We start from the raw sequence: 13171 nt of genomic DNA, 5'->3' as shown, positions 1-13171 counted from the left end.
TAAAACAGAATTGCTCATTCTGAACAAAATTTTAAGTTTTTCCCACAGATCTAAGATTGATATTATTACGATTACACAAAATCAATTAAACTAAACAGAATATTATGTTACTGATCTCATTCATACAGATGTTATACAGATTTTTAGACTTTGTAGTACAGATTTCTTGGTTGTGGATATGGCAACACTGTTGCCGCGGTTCATTCGATAGTAACAGTGATATCAGAAATGTCAAAATTATCTAAGCCGGGTTAGAATGTCAATATGTCAATTTTGACAGTCTCAAAAATGATACCAGATTAAAGTTTCGTAAAAAATGCGTGGACTGCTTTCGCTGGCCAGTCTATGAAAACCATAAACGATCTCTATTAGCTGATGTAACCAGACTGCAGGTTCCACGCGAATGAAACCGTGGGCGGAAAACTGGAAAAATATTATTTCTTAAAATATAATGCAACTTCTTCAATAATAAGCACTAATAACTCTTAGAAAAATAGATAGTTCACTCGATAAATGGTATATCTCTAAAACTGTCAAACTCGAAAAGTCACAGAACTCATCATAGGTGAAAAATACAATAGTGTGAATAAATTTGACTGTATTATAGACCTTGTAAATAGTGTTAAATACTTAGTATGATTTTTTTAGTGTAAAAAACAATAGGTAAACATAGTGATTAGTACGGCGTGGATTTGGCGAGCGCTTTATCAAAGTTGGCTTCATTGAGGTTTGTGGTTCATAAATTGCTTCATTAATTTTGCACAAAAACAAATAAACCACACAATCAGACAGTCACTATTATATTATCGAAGCTTCTATAAAACATCATTAAAATCGCAAACTTAAAGGACGACTTAACTAGCCGTTGCTAGGCGACTCGGTCGCCTTAGCAACGGCTAATAACGCCTAGCAAACAAAAAATGCTGAAAAAAATTACATTTTGTGTTATGTAATCAATAGATGGCTCCTTATAAAAAGTTAGTATTCAAAGACTCATAGAAGGTTCGTTAAATAAAGCTAATTGCTGTTGTAATTGGGGACATACTTGAATTCCTTCTCCACTACGCGAGGAGTTTTCTTCATTAAATCAATGATCTCTCTGTGAGCTTGCTTAATTTGCGTGGAACAATCATCATTGCCCGTTTTCTCTCGCAACGCACCAATGACAACTTGAAAGTATTCTGAAAAGTATTTATCAATCTTTAGAATTAAGTATACATAAGTAATTAAGTCTATAAGAATATTGTGTGCCCGTAATGGTGGCCATACACGTTACGGTTTACCGGAGAGGTCTACCTGTGCAGGTTGACCGGAGCATGTATGCCGAATTGCCGATCGACCTATGCAGTTTTTTTGACCTGTGCAAGTGGCACCGTACGGTGAACCTGTGTGTGTATGCGTACCTGCGTTTTTCTTTTTTACACCGGAACGTCCCCATATACGCTACCTGAACAGGCAAACCTGCACAGGTAACCTGTGCCACAGTATATATATAAGCTAAAGCAGTATTGAAGCTACGAACAAATCGATCGAAACGAACACACTCACGCAGACGCGCGCTCTACTCGGCCCCGAAGGGGGTCTCGCGGTACTGCAGTCGCGAGTGACGCGTCGAGAGTAGAGACGAGTAGTGGCCGCGTTGCGTTGTTTCAATGAGGGCTATCGTTTTTTGTCTTTCTAGATGGCGCCACTCTTGCGTGAGGTTTTAAATGTGTGGCTTTCAAAGTCTGTTATTTTACGGGCGTGAAAACAAAGTTTAGATTAAAATCATAAACTCATATACCGTACCATAAAAATATCGAGCAACCACAGTGTTGCGTAGTCCCGTTTTGTTCGGAAAAAAAGGGAGGATAAAAGTTTCCGAAAGACAAAACTGTCTCAAAACACAGACATTCATTGCCCCGTAACGCATAATTGCCATAATTAATTTCAGGTATTGCAAAATATTCACAAAATTATTCTAATTATAAATAAACCCGTGTAGCTCACCCAAAAACTATGAGATTTAACATTTCGGAGACCTCACGCTACACTAGCGCCTCTAGCGGCGAATTCATACGCGATAGCCCTCATTGCGTGCGCCCCAGACAATTCGCGATATTAAAAACTATGCCTGGAACATATTGTGCAGTGTATACTACTTGAACACGGATCCTTCAAAACCGGGGCTTTTATTTTCGGGGCTTTGATGTTGAAAGGTAAAAATGAGTTACTATTATTTTATTATTATTTATTTAAAATTTTGAACATGAAACTACCGTGAGACTCACTCATATTAAATACCCTGAGTCCCGCTGAGTGCCGCTGAGTCGCGTTGCTCCGAAGACGAAGGGCTACGGATTAGCCCGAAACATGTCGAGCTAAACTCGATTTAAGACGTGAGTTATCCGGGTCATTATATTTAATATTATTTATTTATTAGGTACTAAATAAAATGCTTTTTCTTTTATATAAAACGTTTGGTAGCCCTCTTGTTCTGAGAGGAGGCCTGTGCCCAGCAGTGGGACGTATATAGACTGGGATGGAAAACGTTTGGTTGTTTTTGGTGATTTGCCCACAAATTGTGTTAAATTGTTTAAAAGACGACTAAGTGTTTATTTTCTTTTATGCTGTAAGTGATTTTATTAATGATAGTTTAAATTAATGAACTAAAAGAATTTCCTTGCTCACCCGCGACCTTACGATAGCTAAGCTTATGCAAAATATGCGTGTTCATGCAGTTCCTCCACCTCCACACTGTAAGAACACACACAAATCACACAAACCCATCTATCACCACCACCACACTACACTGACGCGTTTCGAACTCAACCAGAGCTCATCTTCAGAGTGACACAACCGTACACCATGCTACCAGTTGTTAGACTAACGAACCACAACCACCGTTTTAACTTGTCATGCCGGCTGTACACACTCGCCTCTCGCCTCTCGCCGAGAGTCTTGGGCGGGAAGCTCTCGACGAATGCACACCATGTACACACTCGTGCACGTCATTTGAACAGAGGATATCGGCCACGATGGACCTGGAAACTGCTGCTGCCGTTTGTCTTTGTGCTGTTAGTTATTATCATTACTAAGCGGGGCAACTAAATGAACGAGTGTGTACATGCTTGGTCTCGTTTACCTCGCGAGAGCGGACGAGACCCTTTGACTCGGCCGCAAAAAACCGACACGCGGCCGAGGCGAACCGAGGCGAGAACCGAGCGGGCGAGACAAGGCGAGAGCATCATGTACACACTCGTTCTCGGTCAGTCTCGGGGTGTCTCGGCGAGTGTGTACAGCCGGCATCACTGTAACTCCCCAAGTACCCACATACGTTTTATGAAACAAAACAAAACTACCCACAAATTATTAATAATTTTTTTAACCGTCCTTCAAAAATACCTTGATTTTTATTTATTTACTGTCAAGGCATGTTTTATCAAATACCATTGCTGAAATTAGATCCAAGCCGTAGCAAGGGAGAGACTAAATTTACCTGCTCAGTAATAATAGACCACATACTGTTGTATCTAATTATCTCCATGCATTCTAAAACATCGAGACGAAACTCCTTGCCACAATAATGTAACACTTCATACGAATCTTGAGTCCGATAAAGAATGATTTAGTTCCAACAAATGTTTGGCAAAATTGGAAATTTGCGGGTGAGCAAGGAAATTCTTTTTTCACCTCAGCACCTCAAACAGGCAGGTTTTGCTATGAGCCGTCAGTGAGCAAAATCGCATTTTGCTCACTCCGTGAGACAAAGTAACTTTTTAATTTTTTTTTTAAATGCTGAGTACAGGATTGGGTCAACTCACTGAATTCCAAATATTTGAACTTCACTTTGATCTGTCATTTCACTACAACACGCAAAAAGCGGAGATAGGATCAAATGTGTTTATTACAATCTTAAATTAAATGTATGGTACTTACTTATTAAAAATATATCGATACCTAAAAAATTACATGACAACGAAATATTTCCAAAATGTAAATTTTCCCGATCTTTTAATAAAGTATGCAACCTCGTTGCACGAAAGTCGCTTCTCTTGTTTTTTTTTTATAAAGGAATTCCGTATTCCTCTACAGTTGGAATAGGTAAATATTCGTCAAATTGAATGAATTTGTAACAAATCTATTTATGTTTATGTAACAGAAATCTAAATCTTAATAAAATCATATTTAAAGGTTTAATAACATTAACAATAAATTATAAGTACGTTTATTGTTCAACCTTTTTAATGACCCAAAGATAAAGGCTTTTTGCGGTATTAAAAAATAAGTACGCACAAGAAGTTCTAGGTTCAAATTACAATGCATGTTATGAGTACCTATGAGATTTGTACTGTTCTTAACTTTCTGGTGGCTTTTTAAAGATGTAACCGCAACTGTACGTATCATTTTTGAGTAAGTGTTTTAAATGTGATTATTATATTTGTTTCTTTCGGATTATATTTAAAAAATTGTGATGTTTTTGTAAACAGGTAGGTATTTGTGGTTTTATTCTTATGTTACATTTAAATTATGTTCTCGCTGTTGAGGTGAAAAATTGTATGTGTCACACGAGACCAAAGTTTTTTTGCATCTCGTGTGTTTAAATCCCTCGCTGATCTCAGGATTCTAACCTAGAATCACTCGCTGTCGCTCGTGATTCAATTGTAGAATCCTTCGCTTACTCGGGATTCAAAATCAACACTCGCACCAAAAAACGACTTTGCTCTCTTGTTGCACAAATAACTATAGTTCAATAATATGGACCTCCGCAAAGTAACGCCTAATTCAATAAATTATAGTTTAAATTAGTTGTAAGAAATATGTACCTACCTATCTATCGTTCTACCATCTCAGTTGTTTTTTTTATATATACGTTTACATTTAGATGCAAAAAGAGGCTATATTTAATAGATTTTAATATCCAACGCAATGTTAATTGTTATGGGAATAAATTGAATTGAATTGAATATTTGCCGTTTTTAAAGCGCGCATTTTTAGTAGTGAAAAATATAATTGATAATACGAAACTTTCAGAATAGTTATTTTTAGCTATTCGGCCGTCATAGAGACAGCGCGAATTAGTGAACAACCCTAATTATCCATTGGAGCGTAGGTATTTATCTCAAAAAATATGCTTAGCTTCCATACTGCTTTAGCTTACATATACACTGTGCCTGTGCGGTGGACCATAACGTGTATGGCCGGCTTAACGAGTAGCTATATAGATACTTTGTACCATATGTCGACTCTGTCTGTACACTCCTCACAGTTGATGCAATAAAAATGTCTAATTCTAATTTAACATTAGAAAAACAACCGGCCAAGAGCGTGCCGGCTCACGTTCAATGTAGGGTTCCATTATAAAATGCGGCAAATGAATATTAAGTTTCGATGGACTATAACCAAGCAATCCAATCGACAAATAAAATCAATCTAATACATATATAACACTTCTACTTAGATGGTGAAAGGATTTAGCAGGCTAAGGAAGGTCATGTGTCCCCTGTGAGGAATAGTTGAATTGGTAAATGTCAATTATTTGTCGCCTCATAACTAGTAATCACTCCAACTTTCAGCCCTCTATCTTGAACTGTCACAGAAATAATGTCAAAAACGTATTTTTTTTACATTTTTTTCCACTCGTTTTTCTCCTAATCCATAGCAGCTAAAGCATCGAAACAAATCACAGCTACGTAGTTTAAGTGGGAGTATATCTTACAATTTTATTAATATTTTATAAGTGAAAAATAAAAATAAAACATTTTTGACAGCTCTCTCCAACAAGTTTTTTTAAACGTACACCTTTGAAAAAAAAATTATAAATTGTAAATAGTATTAGCTACTACCATACGAAAAATTAATTGAATATAATTGGTGCAACATACAGAAAAAAATAAAAAACTAGCGAAAGTATTCAAACAGCAATTCAGTACCTTACCTTTTGTGACAGCGATACGTCTAATTCAAAATAATACACTCTTTGTTGCTAGGCAACGAACATGAAACTTTCAAAGCGAACCTTCAGAAGAAGATCTCTTGATACTGGAATACTTTCGTTAGTTTTTTTTCCAGTATGTTGCACCAATTATAATCAATTGATTTTTCGTATGGTATATTAACAAAATTGTAAGGTATACTCCCACTCAAACCACGTACTTAGCTGTGATTTTGTTTCGATGCTTTAGCTGCTATGGATTAGGAGAAAAACTAGTTTAAAAAAAAATTGACATTATTTCTGTGACAGGTCAAGATAGAGCGCTGAAAGTTGGAGTGATTACTAGTTATGAGGCAACAAACAATTGACATTTACCAATTCAACTATTCCTCACAGGGGCCACATGTCCTTCCTTAGCCTGCTAAACCCTTTCATCTAAAAGCATACCTACAGGTATACATACCTATAAAATCGACTTTAGCCAGCAGAGGACCACTGGATGATATTGAAGCGTGAATAAGATGTGGGTACTTTAGCCTTAGCCATGCTGCCAACGAGCCAGGGTATGATCCACCAAAGGCTATCCACTTTATGTCCTTGCTGAACTTATACTTGTTGTTCATAGCATGTATAAAGTTAGCTAAATCTGCCAAGGCTTGCGACGATGACAAGTACTGCAAGTTCTTTACTGACAGGTCTCTGCAAAAAATGGTTATTATATAATGCATGAAATCGTAAATTTTCTGGGCCCTTTTTTACTAACATTGGAAAATTACAGCTAGTTGGAAAGGCGTAAGAAATGATGTATCACTTCTAATTTATTTTGAATTTGGCACCACATGCCATTTTTTTAAAGCGATTACGATTTTCGGCTGGTTAGACGGATCCCCGGTAGAGTAGTTGGTATGACTAGAGACTACTAGTGGTAGAGCCACAGGAGATGCGCGTTCGAATTTTGCCCGGCGATACGAATATGTTTTTTTTTTTCATCTTTGATTTCGTTGAGCAAGCGTGCGAATTGCTAACAAAACAAAAAATAAAATTACTAAATTAAGACCTGACTATTAAGATCCTGATCCTGTTTGCAGATTTAGATTAGGTTCCTGGCTTATAATCGTGAGTTGAACCGTTTAATTTAGTAATTCTATCAATATGAGTCACGGTCATATTAAAACCAAAAATGTAAGAAAATAATCATCATCAATACCTCTGAAGGTAATCCAATTGAAAATACATAGTTGTTACTTACATATGTTCAAGTCAGCTTAAGTTTACTGTGACAAAGGTATTTTATGCCAAAAATAATTTAAATGGCATGTCATAATCATACCTACAACAACTAATAGGAATATTTTAATTTCATCGCATATATACCAAGTATTCAGCTAGGATATATGAAATTGCTGGCTTTTATTAATCCATGCTTAGCTTATGCGTAATGACAGTGAATAATAATGATGATAATATCGCGACAAAAGGGTAAATAGGTATTTATTTTTAATGCTTTTGTTGTAAGTCGTTAACTGAGGCATGCAAGTAATTTTATCAGGCAGCTTAGCTTAGTTTTTACTTTTTATTTTGTGGTATGACATAATTTCAGGAACGGGCGTTTTCAAAAAAAGTGTACCTACCCTTTCATTATTTTTGAAAAAAAAGGAAAGGGTACATTTTTTTTAAAAACGCCCGAACATATGTGCAATGCATATTATCAATGCCTGTATTTACATAATCTGTAAAATCCATACTAGTATTATAAATGCGAAAGTGTGTGTGTTTGTGTGTATGGTTGTCCGTCTTTCACGTTCTCTTTTAATATGCCGTAACGGAGCGACGGTTTTTGGCATAGAGATAGTTTATGGGCCCCAGAGTGACATAGGCTACTTTTTATACATTTCAAGTGTCTAATCCTAGGATTAGAAACATGAATGTTAATGTTTTAAATAATTTAAACAACATTAATGAAATTGTCGCTGTAGTTTTTGGGAATGCCCCCCTGAAAAAAAACTAAATAAAACCCAGGAGTTAAAATTCAACTGCCGTATCTAATGGATTACGCGTGCGAAGCCGCGGGTAAGTTTAGTCTTAGCATAGGTTGATCTAGAAACAATATGAAGATCCAGGCTGTTATGAAAATTACAAATCACTAGGCAATTATATGTTCATGCTACGAAATAAGGTAAATATGTTGTCAATACCCTACTTATTTGTTGTTTATAATAACAAAGTTTATTATTAAAACATTTAAGAGTTCACACAGCACACAGTCATATTTAAGTTATCTCAATTAATTTAATATGTATGTAATTCATTGCTGTTTTGCTTAGTTAAATGTAGTGATGTTTGTAAATTAAGCATATGTCTATCATCATCTTCATCTATATTAGTACTTATCTATTAAAAAAACAGGTTTACTAATGTTTTTGCGAAAATTATTTAGTTGATTATTAACTCCCAAACTATTTATCCCATATTTTTATTTAGGCGAAATTTCATTTCCCAACTCAACATTTCGCACTGATATCATTTCCCAACTAATGATTTGATAAATGATTATTATGCAAATTATTACCTGGGATTTTTTTAAAATGACATTTGTGTTTTCGTCAAATGCGTTGGCATTCCTTAATTTAGCAAGCAAACAAGCAAGCAAGTCAATGATTTTTTCCGTTCTGTTACAAAAAAAACCTAACATCGAAGGCTAAGGCGGAAGCCAGGTACCTACGCTACGCTTCGCTCCCGCCTTAGGCTGCTGAACCTAACCTATCCAAGTCGCTACTGCCTAGTTTCGTCTTGCTCGCTCGCTTCGCTCGCTCACCGCCATATAATTTAACATTTATTCATTTTATTATATATGACTGATATACCTACCTTATGTATAAAAATTGGCCAAATGTTATTTGACTATTTGTTATTTGCCTTAGCCAATCATTTGCTACATAATTGTTTGCCACATGTCTTTAGTATGGTAATGATTTTTTTATATTGGTAATGACGACATGTTGACGGTAATGACGAAAAATATATAATAAAATATGTTTTTATTTTGTTTTCAGCTTCTACCAGCAGCCTTTCGCAGATCGTCCACCTGGCTAGAGGGCAACCTACACCAGGTTTACCAAAAGGCGGTCTCCACTCAAGAACTCGTTTACTCCAACGGTTGTTGGTTCTTAGATAGAATGACCAGCACACTGCCACTTCCACTTGCAGATTCTCTGAGCTATGTCGACGATCCTAGTTCTATGTTGGATAGTCTCGTTGCGTATTCTATTTTTCAGAGAAACTTCGAGCATAACTCGTTCCATAGCTCGCTGAGCGACTTTGAACTGGTGGATCCGTACTGTAAGTGTCCACGTTTCAGTTCCGTATCTCATGACGGGTGGAACATACTGGTTGAAATTCGTTTTCTGACATTGCAGTATGGATGACGAGAAAACTCGACGTAATTTTCCGAATGCTGCCCAGCCCAGCTGAACCTCCTCTTGGCCTCCTTCGCAAAGTTGTTTCTACCTAGCTGCAAAATCTGCCCAAGGTATGTGTACTCCGAAGCTACTTCAAGAAAGTTTCCATTAAGATGACGGGCTCGGATCAACATAGTCGTTGACCATATTTTTGGTCTTATCCACAATCATACCGAGACCTTTCCGACGTGAGGTCGATGAAAGGCCGTCCAACATTTGTTGCAGCTCCTCGAACGACTCCGCCATCAAGACTATGTCATCTGCGAATCCAAAGTGTAAGATGTATACGTCCGCGCCCAATGCTCTTAAGAACAATTTCGGTGATATGACATCTCCTTGTCCCACTCCTCTGCGCAGTTGGATGGGTTTGGACTGCGGACCCTGTACTTGGTCACTAATTGTGGCGGTTTCGTACAGATATCTTACTTAACACTTAGACAACAATAGTCTACTTGGCATCGCTGTAAGGACTCCAGGACAGCCCAGGTTTCGACAGAGTCAAAGGCCTTTTCATATTTCACAAACGCCAGACACAGAGGCTGATTATACTCTTCGGACTTCTGTATAATCTGCCGTACTGTGTACATGGTCTATGGTGCCAATTCCTCCGCGACATCTGGCCTATTCCGGTTGCTGAAACTCGTCAAGTTTCCTGGTGAGCGGATTCGTAATAACTCTCGAGAACAGCTTATAGACGTAGCTTAAGAGCGAGATAGGTTTGTAACTTTTAAGGGTTTTGTCTCCATTCTTTAAAAACAGAACAACTAAGCTCTCGTTCCACGCCTTTAGAGTTCTCTCGCAGTAAAGAACGGAGTAAAAAAGGCTCTGCAGCTCCTGTATAAGAGGAGCTCCTCCAGCCTTCAGCAGCTCTGAATTAATTCCATCTTCACCGGGGGCTTTTCCATTCTTAAAGATGTCTCGGAGCCAGTAGCAACTCGTCTTGGCTGATCTCTGGCAGCTTGTCGGTGTACTCCGATTTGTGTCGACAAATCGGTTCCATCATCGTGAGTTTCGCTTCGTTAGGTGGCTTCTTCTATGCTGCTGAATAAATACTTTAGACCCTCGGTTCTGCTCTATTGCTGTTTCAGTGAGACTTGTGTTGAAGCTCCGAAGGTTACGCCGTATTATACATGTCGAATTTGTACATACAAGGAAAATTTCAGCTCAATCGGTTGAAGATATCCATTTTTTTTTTTTTTTATCTAGTATTTTAACGAGGCTTTAGTACACCAAATGTGACTATGTCAGCCTCATGGGGAGCCTCAGTTATATACACCACACTACAAATTTCACGCTCTCTGTTGCACCGAAGCCACGTCTCTGGATGCAAAGGCCTGTCTAATGAACCTGTAAATCAGCATCGCCTCCTCTGAAAGCGGTCGACTCAGAATTACATTTACACCTCCATTGAACAAGCCCATACCATCCAAATACCTGTCTCTGATGTCCTTATTCTGATCACATTCCAAAAGAAAGTGAATTAGGTCTTCAGTCTTATTACAACCTATACACAAAGGTGATTGCACAACTCTCATCAAATTCAAAAAACTGTTCAGTGGAATGTGACCAGACCGCACACGAAAAGCCCAAACGAGAAGATCCCTGGGGAGGCTGGAATTATCAAACCAGGGTACTTTGAAGATTTTACTCTCTATGGTGCCGTACCAAATGCCCTTAGTTGTGGATACAATACTGAACATTTCTTGCCATTTTGCAAAACACTTCTCCCTGGCTAATTGCATTAACTCAGCACCATAAGGTTTATCCAAGAGACACATACCATCCGTTACTGCTAACTTAGCTACTCTATCAACTTCTTCATTGCCTCCCACCCCAACATGAGATGGTATCCATTGGAAGACCAATTGGACACCGTCTGAGCGCAATTTGTACACCAGTTTTAAGATGTCGTAGGCTATCGGCATCCCTCGAGTGCCCGAGGTACACCGAGCCAGGTGTTGAAGCGCGCTCTTTGAATCTGATAGAATCACAACCTGGTTTTTTCCGATTTCCTGCACATATGTTAATGCCTTGTACATAGCTACCAGTTCAGCTCTCATAATACAAAGTCCTGCATGTAATTTATATTGTTTACAACAATTCACTTGCGTATCCAAGAAAGCGGCTCCAACGCCATGAATAGTTTTTGATCCGTCGGTAAACAGTTTGTAAAAATCTCTGTACTCTTGTGCCAACATTCTAATTACAGTTTGTTTTAGACCGTCAGTTGGTATGTGTCGCTTTGGCCTGGTGATATCATCAATATTACACTTTATACATGATTTGACATCAACATAAGAAACCTATATGCCTACCGAATACATATCTAGTATACTACTTTTATGAATCTCCAACCCCTTAAACATATCGTGCACCGTGATGAGTATTGGCTTGGTCTTGTTGCGCAAGTATCCCAAATAAGATATCCATTTCAAATTTGAGTTGAAAGATTCCAACGGAACAAACATACATTGCAAGTTATTAAAAATCTTGTAAAAACATCGCCGAAATATAAGCACTTCCAGGTATTTTGAAAAAAGATCAATTTTCAATTTTCACTCTTTGCCTGCCGGCGGTTGATGGCGCTAAACCGTCACTGCGGCTGTCTCCTTGGCCGCCCAGCAACGCCTAACAATGCATAGCAACCAGAAAACGCTTGAGAAAAGGCTTGGGAATAACTTGTTAAAGATACAACCAAATACACCATGTTTTTGTTAGTTTCAGATAACTTTGACAGACACCTTATTTGATATAAGCCGCCTGGTACAAAATTTAATAACATAATGTACAACCCCTTCTCCAAGCTGTGCAATCCTTATATACAAATAAATCAAAATTCTTACTGAGTTGGATGGCTTTCTCCATAGTATCTGTGCTCTAAATTGATGCATAGGGCATTGAACTTCTTGGCATAGTCTATCCAAGCACCTTTGACCATCCACCTTGGATCTGCGGGACCCTCTCCACCAATCATCAGGAACACAGGACCAGGGTTATTAAAATCATAAAAGCTGTCATTCACATAGTAGCGCTGAAAATAAAAAGAAAAATGATAAAAAGCGATATGACTATTATTTCAGTATTAGATGGGTTAAATAATGCCCCTTTTTTCGCACCGGAAGTGACTACTTTTTTGGTACTTTCGGCAAGTTCCGCCGCGGCAGACTATCAAATTCGGACACAGCATCAGTTCGATGGGAAACCATTGTGCTGTTCATCGTGGTACCAAGTAGGTGAACGAAATTTTGCAGTCCGCTCTCCGTCTATAAAAACTATTTAACATTAAGAGTTTTGAGGTATTGGTCAGTTCTGTGATTTTTTTGAAATATAACAGCTCAATATAATTCAGTTACCAATATTTTCTTATTGAGGGTATTGTAAGTTAATTTATTATTTAAAAAAAAAACAACTAACATACCTGCTTCCAAGTCCTCTGGTCTGATGAACTGGAATGGTCTAGCTTTTGCTTAAACCATTGCGCTTTAGGCAGCCTCAAACCATTGCTATCGGCAGGAGCACCTAAATTGCCATATTTACTGCGGCCGAGGTGAAAATGCCGGCCGGTTACAACTTCGAGTAGGCATATACTTAAAATAAAGAACCAATGCATCGCCGAAAGCTTCTAGGAGGAACTACCTAAATAATGGTAAGCAATTTAATCGTAAATTGATTTTATAGTCTATTTACGCTTAACTTACTACACAAGTTGTGATGTGAGTCAAACAAACAAAGCAAAGACTACAGTATATATAGGGAGACAAAGTTTTAAGACGAGGCGAGAGGCGAGGTAATAGGTATT

The 13171-nt window shown here is 37.9% G+C and overlaps 1 protein-coding gene across 1 annotated transcript in view; it reads right to left on the bottom strand.

Annotated features, from left to right (window-relative positions):
- Positions 1-13171, bottom strand: part of LOC141435724 (putative serine protease K12H4.7) — a 22599-nt gene extending 9428 nt beyond the window's left edge. Inside the window, exons 1-4 of the mRNA XM_074098489.1 lie at positions 12791-13171; positions 12216-12403; positions 6378-6613; positions 1046-1181 (exon numbers count right to left, since the gene is read on the bottom strand). Coding sequence (XP_073954590.1) covers positions 1046-1181; positions 6378-6613; positions 12216-12403; positions 12791-12982 — 752 coding nt within the window. The 5' untranslated portion in view covers positions 12983-13171. The remainder of the gene's footprint in view (positions 1-1045; positions 1182-6377; positions 6614-12215; positions 12404-12790) is intronic.

This window comes from Choristoneura fumiferana, chromosome Z, assembly GCF_025370935.1.
Source record: "Choristoneura fumiferana chromosome Z, NRCan_CFum_1, whole genome shotgun sequence".
In the NCBI taxonomy this organism is placed as follows: domain Eukaryota; kingdom Metazoa; phylum Arthropoda; class Insecta; order Lepidoptera; family Tortricidae; genus Choristoneura; species Choristoneura fumiferana.
The sequence above is the reverse complement of the archived record's forward strand: the minus strand, read 5'-3'. Positions and strand labels throughout refer to the sequence as shown.